Raw genomic sequence first — 19981 nt, 5'->3', positions numbered from 1 at the left:
GAGTAACGGGAGGTGATGTAGGGGAAGAGATGTGGAGTAACAGGTGGCGATGTAGGGGAGGAGATGTGGAGTAACAGGCAATGTAGGGGGAAGAGATGTGGAGAAACAGGTGACGATGTAGGGGAAGAGATGTGGAGTAACAGTAGGCGATGTAGGGGAAGAGCGATGTGGGGGAAGAACGATGTAGGGGAAGAGAAGTGGAGTAACAGGTGGCGAATGTAGGGGAGGAGATGTGGAGTAACAGGAGGCGATGTAGGGCAGGAGATGTGGAGTAACAGGAGGCGATGTAGGGGAGGAGATGTGGAGAAACAGGAGGCGATGTAGGGCAGGAGATGTGGAGTAACAAGAGGCGATTTAGGGGAGGATATGTGGAGTAACAGATGGCGATGTAGGGGGAAGAGAAGTGGAGTAACAGGAGGCGATGTAGGGGAGATGTGGAGTAACAGGAGGCGATGTGGAGATGTAGGGGAGAAGATATAGGGTAGGATATATGGAGTAACATGAGGAGATATAGGGGAGGATATATGGAGTAATAGGGGGAGATATAGGGAGGATATATGGAGTAACATGAGGAGATATAGGGAGGATATATGGAGTAACAGGAGGAGATATAGGAGGATATATGGAGTAATAGGAGGAGATATAGGAGGATATATGGAGTAATAGGGGGAGATATAGGGAGGATATATGGAGTAATAGGGGGAGATATAGGAGGATATATGGAGTAATAGGAGGAGATATAGGAGGATATATGGAGTAATAGGAGGAGATATAGGAGGATATACGGAGTAATAGGAGGAGATATAGGAGGATATACGGAGTAATAGGAGGAGATATAGGAGGATATACGGAGTAATAGGAGGAGATATAGGAGGATATACGGAGTAATAGGGGGAGATATAGGAGGATATACGGAGTAATAGGAGGAGATATAGGAGGATATATGGAGTAATAGGGGGAGATATAGGAGGATATATGGAGTAATAGGAGGAGATATAGGGGGATATATGGAGTAATAGGAGGAGATATAGGGGGATATATGGAGTAATAGGAGGAGATATAGGAGGATATATGGAGTAATAGGAGGAGATATAGGGGGATATATGGAGTAATAGGAGGAGATATAGGGGGATATATGGAGTAATAGGAGGAGATATAGGGAGGATATATGGAGTAATAGGGGGAGATATAGGGAGGATATATGGAGTAATAGGAGGAGATATAGGGAGGATATATGGAGTAATAGGAGGAGATATAGGGAGGATATATGGAGTAATAGGGGGAGATATAGGGAGGATATATGGAGTAATAGGAGGAGATATAGGGAGGATATATGGAGTAATAGGAGGAGATATAGGAGGATATATGGAGTAATAGGAGGAGATATAGGAGGATATATGGAGTAATAGGAGGAGATATAGGGGGATATATGGAGTAATAGGAGGAGATATAGGGGGATATATGGAGTAATAGGGGGAGATATAGGAGGATATATGGAGTAATAGGAGGAGATATAGGGGGATATATGGAGTAATAGGAGGAGATATAGGGGGATATATGGAGTAATAGGAGGAGATATAGGGAGGATATATGGAGTAATAGGAGGAGATATAGGGAGGATATATGGAGTAATAGGAGGAGATATAGGAGGATATATGGAGTAATAGGAGGAGATATAGGAGGATATATGGAGTAATGGGGGAGATATAGGGGGATATATGGAGTAATAGGAGGAGATATAGGGGGATATATGGAGTAATAGGAGGAGATATAGGAGGATATATGGAGTAATAGGAGGAGATATAGGGGGGATATATGGAGTAATAGGAGGAGATATAGGGAGGATATATGGAGTAATGGGGGAGATATAGGGGGATATATGGAGTAATAGGAGGAGATATAGGGGGATATATGGAGTAATAGGAGGAGATATAGGGAGGATATATGGAGTAATGGGGGAGATATAGGGGGATATATGGAGTAATAGGAGGAGATATAGGGAGGATATATGGAGTAATAGGAGGAGATATAGGGGGATATATGGAGTAATAGGAGGAGATATAGGGAGGATATATGGAGTAATGGGGGAGATATAGGGGGATATATGGAGTAATAGGAGGAGATATAGGGGGGATATATGGAGTAATAGGAGGAGATATAGGGAGGATATATGGAGTAATGGGGGAGATATAGGAGGATATATGGAGTAATAGGAGGAGATATAGGGAGGATATATGGAGTAATAGGAGGAGATATAGGGGGATATATGGAGTAACAGAATACAGTAATAGGAGACAATAATTACACACCCATAGTAAAGAGGCAGACACCCAGAAGAGAAATCACCGATCACCAGGAGAATAAAGTTCCCTTTATTTTAGTTTATTAATAAGGTACAGATTCGGGAAGGTAGAATATTGTACAGTTTTTCTCGGTGGTAACAAACCAGCTGCTCCTTACGACTATAAAAAGATCAGTCACAGAGTCCATGACGCTTCCTCTCTTCCTGCGGGCGATGAGATGCAGACATGATCGGAGCCTCCTCAGTGGGGCAGCGTGTGACCTGACCCCTCGGTGCCCCCTGGCACTGTACCTATTCCGGGCCTGGTACTACATGCCCCTCTCTATATATTGCCCCCAATGTGTACAGCGGACATTTGCACTTGGCTATTACTCTACAGACTGCTTGTACGGGGGGAAGGGGGGACTGCAGGATTTGTCACTTTTGGAGGGGACACTTCCCAGTCCTTGCCCCCATTATGCCGCCATATCCAGCTCCTAGCAGTCTGTAAAGTTTTATACCACCAGCGCCCCCATGAGGAGGATTCCGCACCATGCCCGCCTCTCCGCCCCCTCACCCGTAAAGCATACAAGGCACTGATTTATAGAGAATCTCAACTCTAAAGTCTCGAGGAAAAAAAAAAAAAAATCTTCGGAGAATATAAGGTTTTATAGCGACTGTTAAATATATACGAAAATTAATGCAAATTTTTTTTTTCGGGGGGAAAGATCCAAAAACTGTACATGAGGATAGAAACATCCCAGCCCGCGCTCGGAATAGGCAGGGCCTGAGTGGGGGGCACATCAGGACTTACTGGGGGTCTTTACGTTCCACTTTTCCCCCCCACCTTGAATTTAACCCTGTATTTCTCTTATCTGACATCAGATCATACATTTTGCTTCTCATTTAACCCTTGCAGAGCGTACGGGCCGCTGCCTGGGGCCATTCACCTGTTAGGAGGAAACTACAACGCAGCGTGTTGGGAGTTGTAGTTGCCTCCAACAACTGAAGAGCCGTCAGGTGACAAATGCGTGCGTAATAGACACCGGTCGGCCGCCATTTTCGGGAAGCCAGTGCCAGTCAGGGATCACGTGGAGGTGTATGAAGTCTAGTCCTAGCAGACTGGTCGGCGGCAGCGTTGGTGGTGACGACAGCGGGGACAGATTAGGCACCAGGGTGGCGTTACAGTGTCTGTGCGCTCTGCGCGAAAATCCCCGGCTCCCGAACAAGGATTGCAACCGCGGAAAACTTTGCTCTAATCTCCCCCTCCCGAGGCTTAGTCTAGTAGGGAGGGCTCTGCAGGTCGAATAATGGTGGGCCGATTTGGGGCGGCGGGAGGCCTCCGGCTGCAAAAAGAAAAAAAATGAAAAAAGGGAAGAAAAAGGGGCAAAAAAAAAAAAGAGGTTTTAGGGATGTGAAAGCGAAAGAAAGATATGGTTAGGGTGTGGAAGACGGATTCCATGCAGGTCACGAGGACGGACTGCAGCTCTCTGTACATGAATCATCTCTGTGCCCCACGGGTGCGCGGCCCAAATACAGGGACCCCTTTATATATGGCCATTAACCCCTTCAGGACCCTTTCTTACAAAGCCATTTTTGGAGGGGGAAGGGGCATAACCACAAAATGGCAATTTACGGGGGTTCAATTTTTTTTTTACCGTGCAGATGACATTTTTTTTATTTTACAGCACTGCTATAGATCTATAGTACTGCACTATACAGGGAAAGGTATGTGTCTTCTAGGATGCTCGACCTGGCCGTAAAATTACACAGAGGGTCTTCACCATTGCCCCAGCTGCTCACGTCCCATCGCAACCCCCCCGATCAGGCAGAGTAAGGGCCGAGGGGCGCTTCATGCACCCCTGGGGCAGCAGGCATTTAAGGGACTGGCAGCAGCCTTAGCGGCAATTAGAGGAAAGCTGGCGGTGTAATCATACACCCGCTACATCGTGTAATAGTTAATGGGGCAGCATCAGAAAAAAAGCATGATGTCATAAAGGGGGATGCCCTTTATAGGGCCCTTTAATATAGGCTAAGGGGTGGCTTTTGTTTGGTGGACCCATGTCCTCCACCTCTCCAGGATATGATGGGAGTTGTAGTCTCACTACACCCCTCCGGGCAGCGTAGGGAACTACAAAGCTACTGTCCTCGCAAGGAGGGAGGTGTGGCTACTGGATGGTGGACCCGCTGCTCTCCGAGACCCCCGGTGTATAGATAATCAGCAGATCATTCATCTACAGAGAAGCCGCGCTGCAGCAATCAGCAGGCACAGCATAGAAAACAGAGGGGGCGCTACTCACCTTGGCACTCCGGGGGGCACACCCGGGGGTATACGAGCCGGCCGGTTTGGGATCTGTGGAGGTGCAGAGAATGGGTCGTTGTTAGCCGTGGGGAAGGCGGCGGCCGCGGGCCCTGGGCGGGACGGGATGGGTGGATACATGTTGCCTCCTGCAGGTATGGGGATAAGCGGCGGCCCGGGAGTCGGACCTCTAACTGCGGGCGGGCGGCTTGGGGGCATAATGGTGGAAACCGGTCTCCTCTGTACATTCGGACTGTGGGAAAGGATAAAAGGAAAGACATTACTTGTGAGGTTCTAGCACAGAAGCTTTGTGCCACGCGTGAGCCCGGCCCGGACCTGTGGCCGCTGCTGGAGTTCTGCAGCCAGGTGTCGTCCACCGGCGGGGGCACTGGGGTGGTGATGGTGCTGGTGGTGATGTCCCCGATGATGTTCAGGGACTCCTTCAGTGCATGGTACATCCTGAGCATCTCGTCCCTGCGCTGCGCCTGGTCCGCAGACTCCTCCATCAGGCTGTTCTGGTCGGTGGAGGAGTACAGGAACGCCAGCAGCTCCGAGTGGATGAAATCCTTTGTCTGCAGGAGACAATGAAACAGGTGACTTATCCCAGGGGAGCGATGGAGGCCGCTGCCCGCCTGTCCCTCCGCGCCGACTCACGTTGTTGATCATGAGGTGCATTATGGTCTTTGGCATCAGGTCCCGGATGGACTTGTTGATAATCGCCATGTACGAGTCCACCAGGTTTCGGATGGTCTCCACCTGTCTCTCCAGCTGAGGGTCCATGGAGAACGTGTTTTCCTGGACATCGTCTTCATTCTCGGTCTGAAGGTCAGAATGGAGAAAAGAAATAATCAGTTCACCCCGGACCCTCTATACGTCATCACGTGCCAAGCACGGGGGTCAGCATGATGGGACGTGTAGTCTCACTACAGCCGGAGAGCCAGAGGTTAATGGGCCCCGTCCTACTATGTGGAGAGACATCCCCACGTCACAGCCGTCCACAGACCCCAGCCACCCGACTACGCACTACTGACCCCAATGTGACAGGACTACTACCCTCAGCATCCGCACTACTGCCCCCAATGTGACAGGACTACTACCCTCAGCATCCGCACTACTGCCCCCAATGTGACAGGACTACTACCCTCAGCATCCATACTACTGCCCCCAATGTGACAGGACTACTACCCTCAGCATCCGCACTACTGCGCCCAATGTGACAGGACTACTACCCACAGCATCCAGACTACTGCCCCCAATGTGACAGGACTACTACCCTCAGCATCCATACTACTGCCCCCAATGTGACAGGACTACTACCCTCAGCATCTGCACTACTGCCCCCAATGTGACAGGACTACTACCCTCAGCATCCGCACTACTGCCCCCAATGTGACAGGACTACTACCCTCAGCATCCACACTACTGCGCCCAATGTGACAGGACTACTACCCCCTCAGCATCCAGACTACTGCCCCCAATGTGACAGGACTACTACCCTCAGCATCCACACTACTGCCCCCAATGTGACAGGACTACTACCCTCAGCATCCACACTACTGCCCCCAATGTGACAGGACTACTACCCTCAGCATCCACACTACTGCCCCCAATGTGACAGGACTACTACCCTCAGCATCCGCACTACTGCCCCCAATGTGACAGGACTACTACCCTCAGCATCCGCACTACTGCCCCCAATGTGACAGGACTACTACCCTCAGCTTCCGCACTACTGCCCCCAATGTGACAGGACTACTACCCTCAGCTTCCGCACTACTGCCCCCAATGTGACAGGACTACTACCCTCAGCATCCGCACTACTGCCCCCAATGTGACAGGACTACTACCCTCAGCATCCACACTACTGCGCCCAATGTGACAGGACTACTACCCTCAGCATCCAGACTACTGCCCCCAATGTGACAGGACTACTACCCTCAGCATCCACACTACTGCCCCCAATGTGACAGGACTACTACCCTCAGCATCCACACTACTGCGCCCAATGTGACAGGACTACTACCCACAGCATCCAGACTACTGCCCCCAATGTGACAGGACTACTACCCTCAGCTTCCGCACTACTGCCCCCAATGTGACAGGACTACTACCCTCAGCATCCGCACTACTGCCCCCAATGTGACAGGACTACTACCCTCAGCATCCGCACTACTGCCCCCAATGTGACAGGACTACTACCCTCAGCATCCGCACTACTGCCCCCAATGTGACAGGACTACTACCCTCAGCATCCGCACTACTGCCCCCAATGTGACAGGACTACTACCCTCAGCATCCGCACTACTGCCCCCAATGTGACAGGACTACTACCCTCAGCATCCACACTACTGCGCCCAATGTGACAGGACTACTACCCTCAGCATCCAGACTACTGCCCCCAATGTGACAGGACTACTACCCTCAGCATCCACACTACTGCCCCCAATGTGACAGGACTACTACCCTCAGCATCCACACTACTGCGCCCAATGTGACAGGACTACTACCCACAGCATCCAGACTACTGCCCCCAATGTGACAGGACTACTACCCTCAGCTTCCGCACTACTGCCCCCAATGTGACAGGACTACTACCCTCAGCATCTGCACTACTGCCCCCAATGTGACAGGACTACTACCCACAGCATCCGCACTACTGCCCCCAATGTGACAGGACTACTACCCTCAGCATCCACACTACTGCCCCCAATGTGACAGGACTACTACCCACAGCATCCGCACTACTGCCCCCAATGTGACAGGACTACTACCCTCAGCATCCACACTACTGCCCCCAATGTGACAGGACTACTACCCTCAGCATCCACACTACTGCCCCCAATGTGACAGGACTACTACCCACAGCATCCGCACTACTGCCCCCAATGTGACAGGACTACTACCCTCAGCATCCGCACTACTGCCCCCAATGTGACAGGACTACTACCCTCAGCATCCACACTACTGCGCCCAATGTGACAGGACTACTACCCTCAGCATCCACACTACAGCCCCAATGTGACAGGACTACTACCCTCAGCATCCAGACTACTGCCCCCAATGTGACAGGACTACTACCCTCAGCATCCACACTACAGCCCCAATGTGACAGGACTACTACCCTCAGCATCCACACTACTGCCCCAATGTGACAGGACTACTACCCACAGCATCCAGACTACTGCCCCAATGTGAGAGGACTACTACCCACAGCATGTACAGGGAATCGCCCAATGTGACAGTGCCGCCCTCAGTCAGGTGGGGTGAGAGGTTGCGGGCGGCTCACCTGGTCTTTCTCGGGGTAGACCCCGGCTCGGAGGAACGAGGCTTTCCAGCTGTCCACGTCCTCCTGTGAGTCGCAGGCGAGCTCGATCTGACGCAGGTCCTTGTACACGTTCCTGGAAAGGCAGCGGAGGAAGAAGTTCAGCCTCCTGTGCAGAGACCCCTCATCCCCTCAGGTCCCACCGAAGAGCAACAACTGCAGGGTCAGACACCACAGGGCATGTACTCCGCAACCATGGGAACACAGGGGTCTGCATAGGGGCTGCATACACAAAGCGGCAGGAGCGTTTTAATCAAGCTGCTTCACTTTTTAGTTTAGATGTGCTGGAGCAACATAAAGTCCTGTGAAAATGCTACAAATTCTTTGGTTTTATCTCTCGGAACATAGAAAAAAAACAAAACCATCTGCTCCTTAGAAGGTCTTGTCTTACAAATCGGTAACTATAACCTCCATCAAACATCATCATATAACGATGACACCATGTCATTACTTATTAACCAAAATCTAGATAAACACACAGAAGCAGCAGGTGGAAAACTGAGGCCTTTAGAGTCTGAGCAATAGCTCTTGGGTTTGTTTGTTTTTGCAATTTCTGAGCATTGCACGCCTGAATTTGCTGGGACGTCCACTCCTGAGTGTTCTCCCACTTGGCGTTATCACTGTATGATGGACTCCAAGTAGTTTTTTTGCGATATGGCTCCATGACCCTTTCCGGATTGATGGGCAGCAACAATCGCTTCGCCTTCCTCCTATCTACCACTCACCGCTGCTCAGTGTTGAAAATAGCAAAGATGTGTTTATTGGACATGAAGCCCTTCTCCACGTCTCGGATCTTCAGGTTGTCCAGCGGCAGCATGTACTTCTTCTCTTTTTCCTGCAGGGGGCACGGAAGAGCCGGTCACGGTACGGCACAGACATGACGGCGGCGTGGAACAATGTGGAGCCTCATTGCTCAGCGCTGGCGGGAAACTTACTCGTTTTTAGTTTTTCTTTAACTTTTAATAAAATGGTAAAAACAAAACCAACACTTGTGCAGAAGGTTATTGGTGTTCCCCAATGTGAGCATTCCCGGGATGGAGCGCGAGGGGTTAAGGGAAAGGGAGCATATGTTTGGGCTGGAGACGAAACATCTGGAACAGTTTAAGTGTCTGGGAGGATTTTTGGCCCCGTGAAGGGTGATGGAGGCGGTGGGTCCCCCCACCAGCGGCCTCCTAACCCCTCCTCCCGCACTTCCTGCAGAGCCACAAATGTGTTCCCGAACCTCGGAGCAGTACGATGCCACGTCATGGGCAGCCCGGACGACCCTGCGGCCGCTCTCCGGCTCAACCGAGGATTGGCGACATCTGCGACTACAGATGAGAGGTGGGCAGCAGAAAATAGCGTTTAGACCTGATGGGCACGACAAGGGGAGCACGGCGCGCTGGGGGGCACGACGAGCGGAGCACGGCGCGCTGGTGGGCACAACGAGGGGAGCACGGCGCGCTGGTGAGAGCACTGCACACTGGTGGGCACGAGGGGAGCACGGTGCGCTGCTGGGCACGACGAGGGGAGCACGGCGCGCACGACGAGGGGAGCACGGCGTGTTGGTGGGCACGACGAGGGGAGCATGGCGCGCAGGTCGGCATGACGAGGGGAGCATGGCGCGCAGGTGGGCACAACGAGGGGAGCATGGCGCACAGGTGGGCACAACGAGGGGAGCATGGCGCACAGGTGGGCACAACGAGGGGAGCACGGTGCGCTGGTGGGCACTGCACACTGGTGGGCACAACGAGGGGAGCACGTCCCGCTGGTGAAAGCACTGCACACTGGTGGGCACGACAAGGGGAGCACGTCACGCTGGTGAGAGCACTGCACACTGGTGGGCACGACGAGGGGAGCACGGTGCGCTGGTGGGCACTGCATACTGGTGGGCACGACGAGGGGAGCACGGTGCGCTGGTGGGCACTGCATACTGGTGGGCACTGCATACTGGTGGGCACGACGAGGTGAGCACGGTGCGCTGGTGGGCACGACGAGATGAGCACGGTGCGCTGGTGGGCACACTGCAGAGGAGGGAAGGACAATGCCAATAATTAACAAGGGGAAATCAGTATGATTGCATTTGCATTTTTCTGGGAGGGCAAATTGGGCATGGCTTATAAAGGGTTAACCACAGCCTTCTGTCACTTTTGGTCAGGCTCTAGGTGCTGGTGTCTGTGTGTGAGGAATCGACCCCGAGAAGCCCCCTGTGGAATGACCGACGTGGATAGTCTCCGACCCCGTTCTCCCAGTGTTCAGACTACGTGTTCGTTGGACACAGAGTGAACAGTAGTCTACACACTGGTTAAACTGGGACGGAGGAGCGCAGAGGATGAGGACGAGGCTCGCGCCGCCCACCGGGATTGTGCACACGTTGTGTCACTGATGGAAACCATATGGATTTTAAATAAAGAAAAAAAAAAAAAAAAATGTGTACACCCCCCTCCCTCTACTCCTTCCCCGTCTGATTTGTACCTCCTCGTCCTTGTACCAGGACAGGGACTCCGCCGTCAGCACGAACCAGTACTCCTTGGAGCCCCCCTTCATGATGCTGATGTTATTGATGGTCAACCAGCCCCTCCTGATGACCTGCGGAGAGAAAAAGGGGGAAGGGGGGGGAAAAAAAAAGTGGAAGATGGGGGGATGGGGAAAAAGGAAACATCACTTGGGGGTCCTAGGCAGTTGGAGGGGGGAGCATTGCTTACACAAAAGGCTCTAGGACACGGGCGGCCATTCTGTCGTATACCCAGTGATGGGTGACCTGAACGCCGGTGCGGGTAAGTTCACAAGTCCTACACCACAGACACCAAACACTAGACGGGGGTCTGGGGTGAAGTTAGACGATGCCCCTCATTAGCCGTGGCGGCCAATCAGAGCTCAGCTTTCCAAGATCACAGAAGTGATCTCTGATTGGACGCAACAGGCAAGAAAATGGCTGTTTATGCAGGACGGCTCTGACGTACGAGGCCTCTGCTGGAGCGACACTTGTCACCAAACTGTACCAGGATCCTGAATGGCAGCCTAGTAAAGCTGTCCTCCAGAAGGAAGCAAAGTAGGGCATTCTCCTTCCTACTGGAGGAGAGCTAGCTGGAATGACATGACTCCACAGATGTGTCAGTGTATCGCCATTCAGGAGTCTGGGAAAGTGGACGACCACGGTAGAGGTGACCCAGAATTGGTGGGGGTCTGGTCTATAAGAGCCCCGTGATACTGACGGCACTTACCGTACTTTCCAAACCTGTTACGCCGCAGAGTGCAGCTGACGGAGGAGCACATGACCGGCCAATCAAGCGCATGATCACTTACGGCCATTCCTGGCACACCAACCGGGACGGAGCATAAATCTAGCACCCGGCACCGCGCCCATCACATTCGCCCCTTCCTGCACCTGAGTGGATGGCGGATCCCACACACCCTTCCCGTAGAATCAGTGATGCCCACACTGTCCTTGTGAAGCATGCAGGGCACTGCCCGTCTGATTATCAGACCACCAATCGGACGGTTGGCACAGAGTGAATGGATATAAAGGCGAGGGGGAGAGGGGGACGTAAGCCAAGAAGAAGCCGCACAGTCAAAGCAGTTCCAATTTCCATTTTGCAAAAAAAAAAAAGGAACCATTCCTTGGCCAAGAAAGGAAACCATCACGCACTGGTATGGATAACCCTGATTGGGCATGGAGGAGACCATTAAAGGGGTCCTCTGTAATAGTTTTACTTTAAAAATATAAAAAGCCCACGCTCACCTAACGGACCATGGAGTGGCGCTCCTCCATAGTGCTGCCGATGTCCTCCATGGCTGCTTCTTCCGGCGGGCGGTGGCAGGTTTCCATCAGAGTCATGAATGGTCACCTTGACGCCTCCACCGGCAGGCGAAGCCTGAAGTCCTTTGGTTGTAGGGTACACGAGCGTGTGCTTGTCCCCCCCCCCCCCCCAATGTTACGTACCCCAGTGATGCAGTGGTTTCCATTCCATGGGCAAAGCATGGCCGCTCTCACACGCAGCACGTACTTACCAAGATCTCTCCCTGAGTTAAGTATAGCAGCAGTCACAAGATTAGGGGCGCGAGAGCGCAGGACAGGACGAGGGGGGAGATTATGGCCAGAGAGAGAGTTATGAAGGGAAATGGAGAGAAGTAAAACAGGATGAAACAGCAGCAAAAAAACAAAAAAAGAAGGAGAAGAGGGGGAGAAAATTACATGCAATTAATATACAGTTAATATTAAAACTCCCATCATCCCCAAACAACAACCAGGTCAGTGGCGAAATTATGTGTCCATGCGAATCGTGATCTCACAGATGCACATGCACGGTGCGCAGAGGACGCGGGCGCAGAGACAGGACAGAGGGCGAGCCGGCAGTTCCTGGGAACAGTGGGGGAGAAGAGACCCGTGGCCTGGGAGTTGTAGTTCCACAACAGCCACAGAGTGGGCGGTGCAAGAATGAATGAGAGGGATCCTGCACAGTCAGGGATGACGGACATGGGGGACCCGGCCCTGACAGGTGTGATAATGCCCGGACAGTTACCTGGTTGGGGACGGCCCGCTTCTTGTTCAGTTGCGTGCTCCTCTGTTGTGCACTACAGGAAAAGAAAAAAACAAAACAACATACAGCAGGTGAGAGGCGAATGGCCGGAGCTCAACGAGCAGGAGGGGAAGACAGACATATAAAGGCTCTTAGGATAAAAAAAAATTGGAGGCATGATCACGTGCCAAGGGCACTGTGGATCCAGAGCAGGCCTCTCCGATGTCTGCTCCAGTCTTAAGTCAAAGCAGTGGGCAGATGACTGGCGGATGGCATACTCTTCTAGTCACCTGCCCGCTGCTGCCTGTCACAGACTGCAGTGGTCCTGAGACTTCCGATTGGAGCAGGCATTCCTGTGCTGGACCCATGGAGCTGCTGGCAAGCAATTTATGCCTCCATTTAAAAAAAAAAAAATAAAAATCCTGAAGTGCTAAAGACTTTTTTTTTTTTTTAAAGTAGTAGTGGTCGTATCCGGTATTACAACTCAGTCCCATTCACACGAAGATGCAATACCGGACATGGCCACTACTAGAAACCTGGCACTGTGCCCAATGAATGGATCAGAGGAGAGCTGCAGCCCCTTCAGACACATGGAGGTCACCAATTTTGGAGTTCCCCCTTAAAAGCCAATATACTAGACTAGGGTACAACATTTTTTACTAAAGAACAATTATAAATTAATAGTGTCGGGCTCGTATATATTCACCTCCCTCCCACCCCCATCACGCAAATGGCAGTCCTCTATATCTCACAAAACCATTTTACCTTTTTATCATCACAGGTTTTATTGGTCCAACTTTCCTTTTTATTTCTCATAACTTCGCTTTATAGGGTTTTTTTTTTGTTTTGATACAGAGCTCCAAATCCCCTGCGCAGACAAAAACTATAGGATTCTGTATTCCTGCAGCTGCCACTAGAGGGAGCTCCCTGTATACATTTTATACAAGCAGCTCCCTCTAGTGGTGGCTGCAGGTAGGAACATCGCACTACTTTCAACCCTAGACGTTCTTTAAAATGACGGGGGCACAGTTTTGACTTAGTACTGGGGGCCATAAACAGCTTTTCCCTGCAGAGCAGCGCCCCAGGATCTTGTAGTACGACCTCGCTCAAGCACATGGGGCGATGTAGCAAATCTCTGCACAGCCAGACAACCAGGGGAGGGCGCCAATGTGCACGGTAAAAAATAAAGGGAGGTCCTCATTCATTCTCTGGATAAGTGGGGGTCCCAGAGGTCAGGACCCACCAATCATGAAACAATGCCATATCCTAGGGAGATACTATAAGTTTACTAAATCAAAAACTCCTTCAAGATGGTTGTCCAGGATCGGAAAAACAGAACCAGCGCTGAAACTGACCAATGGCTGTCTGTGGTATTGCAATAGGACAGACGGACGCCCACACCCCAGACACTCGGACAGACACCCACACCCAACCCCCGACACTCGGACGACACCCACACCCCTGACACTCGGACGGACAGACACCCATGCCCCCGACACTAGGACGGACAGATGCCCAGCCCCACACCCAACCCCCGACACTCGGATGGACAGACACCCACACCCCTGACACTCGGACGACACCCACACCCCTGACACTCGGACGGATAGAGGCCCACGCCCCGGACACTAGGACAGACAGACGCTCACGCCCCTGACACTCGGACGACACCCATACCCCTGACGCTCGGACGGACAGACACCCATGCCCCCGACACTAGGACGGACAGATCCCAGCCTCACACCCAACCCCCGACACTCGGATGGACAGACACCCACACCCCTGACACTCGGATGGACAGACACCCACACCCCTGACGCTCGGACGGACAGACGCCCACACCCAACCCCCCAACACTCGGACCGAAAGACACCCACACCCAACCCCCGACACTAGGACAGACAGATGCCCACACCCAACCCCCCAACACTCGGACGGAAAGACACCCACACCCAACCCCCGACACTAGGACAGACAGACCCCCACACCCCCTCGACACTCGGACAGACAGACCCCCACACCCAACCCCCGACACTAGGACAGACAGACCCCCACACCCCCCCGACACTCGGACAGACAGACCCCCACACCCAACCCCCGACACTAGGACAGACAGACCCCCACAACACTCGGACAGACCCCCACACTCAGGTGGCACACGTGATATACCCACCCTGGAACGAGCTGCTCGGTATAACAGCTGGGATGTGACAGAATGAGGGAGCAAGAGAGCGACGGCCGTGAGGATGGAGAAAGAGAGAGAGAAGGTGCAGGTGAAAAGTGACAGCGAGAAGAAAACCAGGAGACGAGACAACACAAGCACGAGGAGGCCGGAGAACATGGAGACGACATGGCGGCATTACACCAGCCCTAAAAGCAGGACAATGCTAATAATCCGCAGCCTGGGCGGTCAGGGCATGCTGGGGGTGTAGTTGGTAGGACAGCCCAGGCTGCAGACGGCCGGGGACACGCGGACACACACCATTCTGTACTGGTGAATTACGAGACGTCAGACCGTGCGATGAGGCGTCATCTGGACACAACGTGCAATGTGGGGAAAAAACACACGTGTTAGTGACACAATCCACCCACCCGCGAGGTCATCAGGGTAGGGTGGTATAAGGGCGGCATTTCTAGCTCAGTATGAGGCGGCACATCGCTCCATTATCTCCGGGGGTCTGACCTGTCCCCCGCTGTGCTTTTACCTTGTCTTCCGGGGCCTAATTACAGGGGCTTTAAAGAGTAACCATCATTGAAAAATAATAATATATTATGTGTTGCCTTTCGGTGGGGGTCCAGGTGCTGAGACCCCCAACAACAGGTCAGAACCCTGGTCTGAAGTGCATAGAGATGGTACGAGGTGACACAAGACCCGGTCCAACAGGTGGGTCAGTACTGTGAGCGCTGTTCCAGCCCCGGCTCACCAGTAATGGTTGGCAGCGGTCCTGGTCTCCTGAATGGCTAGAAGCAGGGGCTGGGTACGGACCCTCTCAGACACTTATTTACTGAGGACTTTCTGACAGAGCGAGTAGACAGTAAGAAAGGTTATGGACAGCAGCAAACCCATGCGGTCACCTCACCCATCGGGGTCTGAGCCAGGACACGAGCAGGTGAGGAAGGGGCACTTACTTGGCAAACCCGATGAAATCTTCATGATTAGTGTTGATGTAAGACAACTCGATGTCTATCAGTAGGAGAATCTGCGGACACAACACAAACGTGAGCAGAAAGTGCAACACCCAAAACGATAAAACTGTCATTGTCGGCCATATTGGCTATCTTTTCTGTCACCCGGTCAACAAAGGGATCAGCTGGAGATCCCTCCTCCTCTGATTGGTTTATTTCAAGGGGATATCTGCTACCGTCCAAAATGGAGACGCAAGCACAGAAGTGAGTGGCAAATAGGTGACGGGAAGTAGCTAACTTCTCCTCTTCCTAAACCTTTACAAATATGGCTGACGTACCCCCCCAGAGAAGAGAGATCCTGGGAGAACATACCTGCTCTTTAGTTTTTCCTTCCCTCTCTCGGATGTACGTCGTGACGATCCTCTCGCTCTCTTCTCGAAGTCTGGGGTAAGAAGCCAGCTACGCGAAACAGGAGGAAAAGATGGCGATGATCAGAATCACGTGGACTCAGTCGTGTGTGCGGGTACCAGGGAGCGGACACTCAGCCGTGCCAGCATGCATGGGTGACATGATGGATGGCGGCTAGTGAACAGAAACATCAAGCGCCGGCTTATTTTAAGGGGGTTGCACAAGCCTACTGGTCAGAAGGGTGAAAAACAAGGAGATCACAAGGCGACTGCCTGCTTGCAGGATCAGATTTAAAGGGGTTGTCCAGGTGGATGCTGCTGATGACGGGTAAAGATCCAACATGCCTGTGACTTTAAATAGGAGTGGTGCTGCAATACCAGGCAGCAGCCAGCAGATGGCACTACAACCTCTTTAATTCATGGGGAACTCTGGTAGCAAGTGTTCCATTTCCCTACACTGCCCCCGCAGGGAGAATAAAGTATTACACGTCTCTAGGTGGCTGCTCTTCGCACTAATATCGCAGAATCCTCCCCCAAAAAACCCCACATTTTCCTCAATAATAAAATGACCAGATAAGTCTGTTACCGGCCCAATCGCACCAACCCGGAGAATGGCGCTGCCGGGTCAATGAGTGCCATAAAGCTAGAACACTCCGGCAGAGTTGCACTTGGATTTTCCCCCCTTCCGTTTTTCTGTGCATTGTATGGTAACATTTATGGCACCAATTAAGACTACAACTTTTCCCGTACAAAAAAAAAACAATAAAAAAAAAACCTTAAAAGCACAAAAATGTCAATGTTAATGAAAACCCCTCTCACAGTCGGAGCTGCTGAGCTCACAGACTGGCAGCAGCGCTGGCCGTATGACGTCAACCCTGCAGACAATAACAGACAGTGGAGACTCGGCGTCGGACCTGGGGAGGGTGAGAATGCGGCACAATGGTGACTCCCCCAATCGATGCTTTGAGCACTCTCCTGGCAGGAGACGGTTGTGTAAGGCTCGATGGAAGGGGCTGCCGCTGAGACCCCAGCAATGGGGCATCGCTGTATTTGGGGCGCAGCTACGCACAGAACTACTTAGAAGGGGGGAGATAACTCAGTGCCTCAGTCTCTTCATCCATAGCATGGTGGTGAGGTGGTCAGTACTCGGACGAGTCCACTGGCTGCCCGGCTACTTACAATACCAGATGCAGGAGTTGGACAGGAGTGGCGCCATTTTCCCCCCTAAGTGGCGTGAATGAATGATTAGCGGATGCTGGAGCCACACAGGCGGCTGTGTATGGGGACGGATGGTTGCTTAATGGCAAATATATGTATGAAGACAAACGCGGGCGGCCGATACCACTGCCCCTCTGTATACGGGATGGTGGTGGGCTACACAGGATGCCAGCCCAGCATTACGGCCGGGGCTTGGAGGCTGCCACCTAGAGGGCAGAGGCCGTACATACGTCTTCATACATATACCTCAATGTGTTCTGAAGATGGAGACCACAGATTAATTTACCCTCCATCTGAGGCGCCGCCGGCACAGAGAAGGGAGAAGTAAAGAAGAGGTTAATATCAGTAGGATCCACTCATCCACCCCACGCCAAACACCACACCTTCATTATTCATTGCATTAACCCCTCAGGAGAGCAGAACACGATCGCACTGATCTGCTTTGTCCGGACCCCTGGGCCCAATACAGATGGGGACGTCACGTCCGGTCAATGACCCCACACCTCCATTACATGAGAGTGACGGGGAGGAAGAAGGAAAGAGAGCGGACATTACAGAACGGCCGCCGCTTGTGGAGATCAGCCTGAGGCGGCACCGCCGACCCAAGGAAAACAGCCTGCAGGGCGACACACGGGAGCGCAGACTACAGAAACAGCCTGAGGGGACAATATGGCTGCCATCACTATGCACTCTCCAACACAGGAGATGGAAAACCTGTCCTGACCACGTCCTGCGCACACAGCTGCACGAGAGGACAGAGCCGTACGCCAGGGACAGGACCCTCGCCTGCGGGAAGATTACTATTCACTGACAGCAAGCAAGAGTTATATGGGGCCAAGACCCAGCGGGACAGCTCTCTCTATATATCTATCGACACACACACGTCTATAACTTGATTTTCTAGATCTCCGATTGCTGAGATCTATAAAATACCGTACGCATACCGCACATTACATAATACCATACAGCAACACATTATGTAATACTGTACTCACTATATAATACCGTTTACACACACAATGCCATACACATACTGTACATCATATAATACTGGACTCACATTATATAATACCGTATACACACAATGCCGCACACATACTGTACATTATATAACACCATATACACATTATATAATACCGTATACACACAATGCCGCACACATACTGTACATTATATAACACCATATACACATTATATAATACCATATACACACAATGCCGCACACATACTGTACATTATATAATACCATATACACACAATGCCGCACACATACTGTACATTATATAATACCATATACACACAATGCCGCACACATACTGTACATTATATAATACCATATACACACAATGCCGCACACATACTGTACATTATATAATACCATATACACACAATGCCGCACACATACTGTACATTATATAATACCATATACACACAATGCCGCACACATACTGTACATTATATAATACCATATACACACAATGCCGCACACATACTGTACATTATATAATACCATATACACACAATGCCGCACACATACTGTACATTATATAATACAGTATACACACAATGCCGTACACATACTGTACATTATATAACACCATATACACATTATATAATACCGTATATACACAATGCCGTACACATACTGTACATTATATAACACTACATACACATTATATAATACCGTATATACACAATGCCGTACACATACTGTACATTATATAACACCATATACACATTATATAATACAGTATACACACAATGCCGTACACATACTGTACATTATATAACACCATATACACATTATATAATACAGTATACACACAATGCCGTACACATACTGTACATTATATAACACCATATACACATTATATAATACAGTATACACACAATGCCGTACACATACTGTACATTATATAACACTACATACACATTATATAATACCGTATACACACAATGCCGTACACATACTGTACATTATAACACCATATACACATTATATAATACAGTATACACACAATGCCGTACACATACTGTACATTATATAACACCATATACACATTATATAATACAGTATACACACAATGCCGTACACATACTGTACATTATATAACACTACATACACATTATATAATACCGTATATACACAATGCCGTACACATACTGTACATTATATAACACCATATACACATTATATAATACAGTATACACACAATGCCGTACACATACTGTACATTATATAATACCATATACACATTATATAATACAGTATACACAATGCCGTACACATACTGTACATTATATAACACCATATACACATTATATAATACCGTATATACACAATGCCGTACACATACTGTACATTATATAACACCATATACACATTATATAATACAGTATACACACAATGCCGTACACATACTGTACATTATATAACACTACATACACATTATATAATACCGTATACACACAATGCCGTACACATACTGTACATTATAACACCATATACACATTATATAATACCGTATATACACAATGCCGTACACATACTGTACATTATATAACACTACATACACATTATATAATACCGTATATACACAATGCCGTACACATACTGTACATTATATAACACCATATACACATTATATAATACAGTATACACACAATGCCGTACACATACTGTACATTATATAACACCATATACACATTATATAATACAGTATACACACAATGCCGTACACATACTGTACATTATATAACACTACATACACATTATATAATACCGTATACACACAATGCCGTACACATACTGTACATTATATAACACCA

At 50.3% G+C, this 19981-nt stretch overlaps 1 protein-coding gene across 4 annotated transcripts in view; it reads right to left on the bottom strand.

The window, feature by feature from the left end:
* DNM2 (dynamin 2) overlaps positions 1-19981 on the bottom strand; it is a 72053-nt gene that overhangs the window by 9310 nt on the left and 42762 nt on the right. The window contains exons 11-21 of one of the 4 annotated variants that reach the window (XM_069767121.1): positions 15900-15986; positions 15531-15601; positions 12405-12456; positions 11893-11904; positions 10357-10470; positions 8628-8737; positions 7867-7978; positions 5235-5399; positions 4917-5152; positions 4582-4833; positions 2343-3627 (exon numbers count right to left, since the gene is read on the bottom strand). In XM_069767121.1, the coding sequence (XP_069623222.1) occupies positions 3558-3627; positions 4582-4833; positions 4917-5152; positions 5235-5399; positions 7867-7978; positions 8628-8737; positions 10357-10470; positions 11893-11904; positions 12405-12456; positions 15531-15601; positions 15900-15986 (1281 nt within the window). In that variant the 3' untranslated portion in view covers positions 2343-3557. Of the gene's footprint in view, positions 1-2342; positions 3628-4581; positions 4834-4916; positions 5153-5234; positions 5400-7866; positions 7979-8627; positions 8738-10356; positions 10471-11892; positions 11905-12404; positions 12457-15530; positions 15602-15899; positions 15987-19981 lie in introns of those variants that run through there. The other 3 variants (XM_069767123.1, XM_069767122.1, XM_069767124.1) reach the window with 3 other exon arrangements.

Source organism: Ranitomeya imitator, chromosome 4, assembly GCF_032444005.1.
Source record: "Ranitomeya imitator isolate aRanImi1 chromosome 4, aRanImi1.pri, whole genome shotgun sequence".
Taxonomy (NCBI): domain Eukaryota; kingdom Metazoa; phylum Chordata; class Amphibia; order Anura; family Dendrobatidae; genus Ranitomeya; species Ranitomeya imitator.
This window is presented reverse-complemented; position numbering and strand designations above follow the sequence as displayed.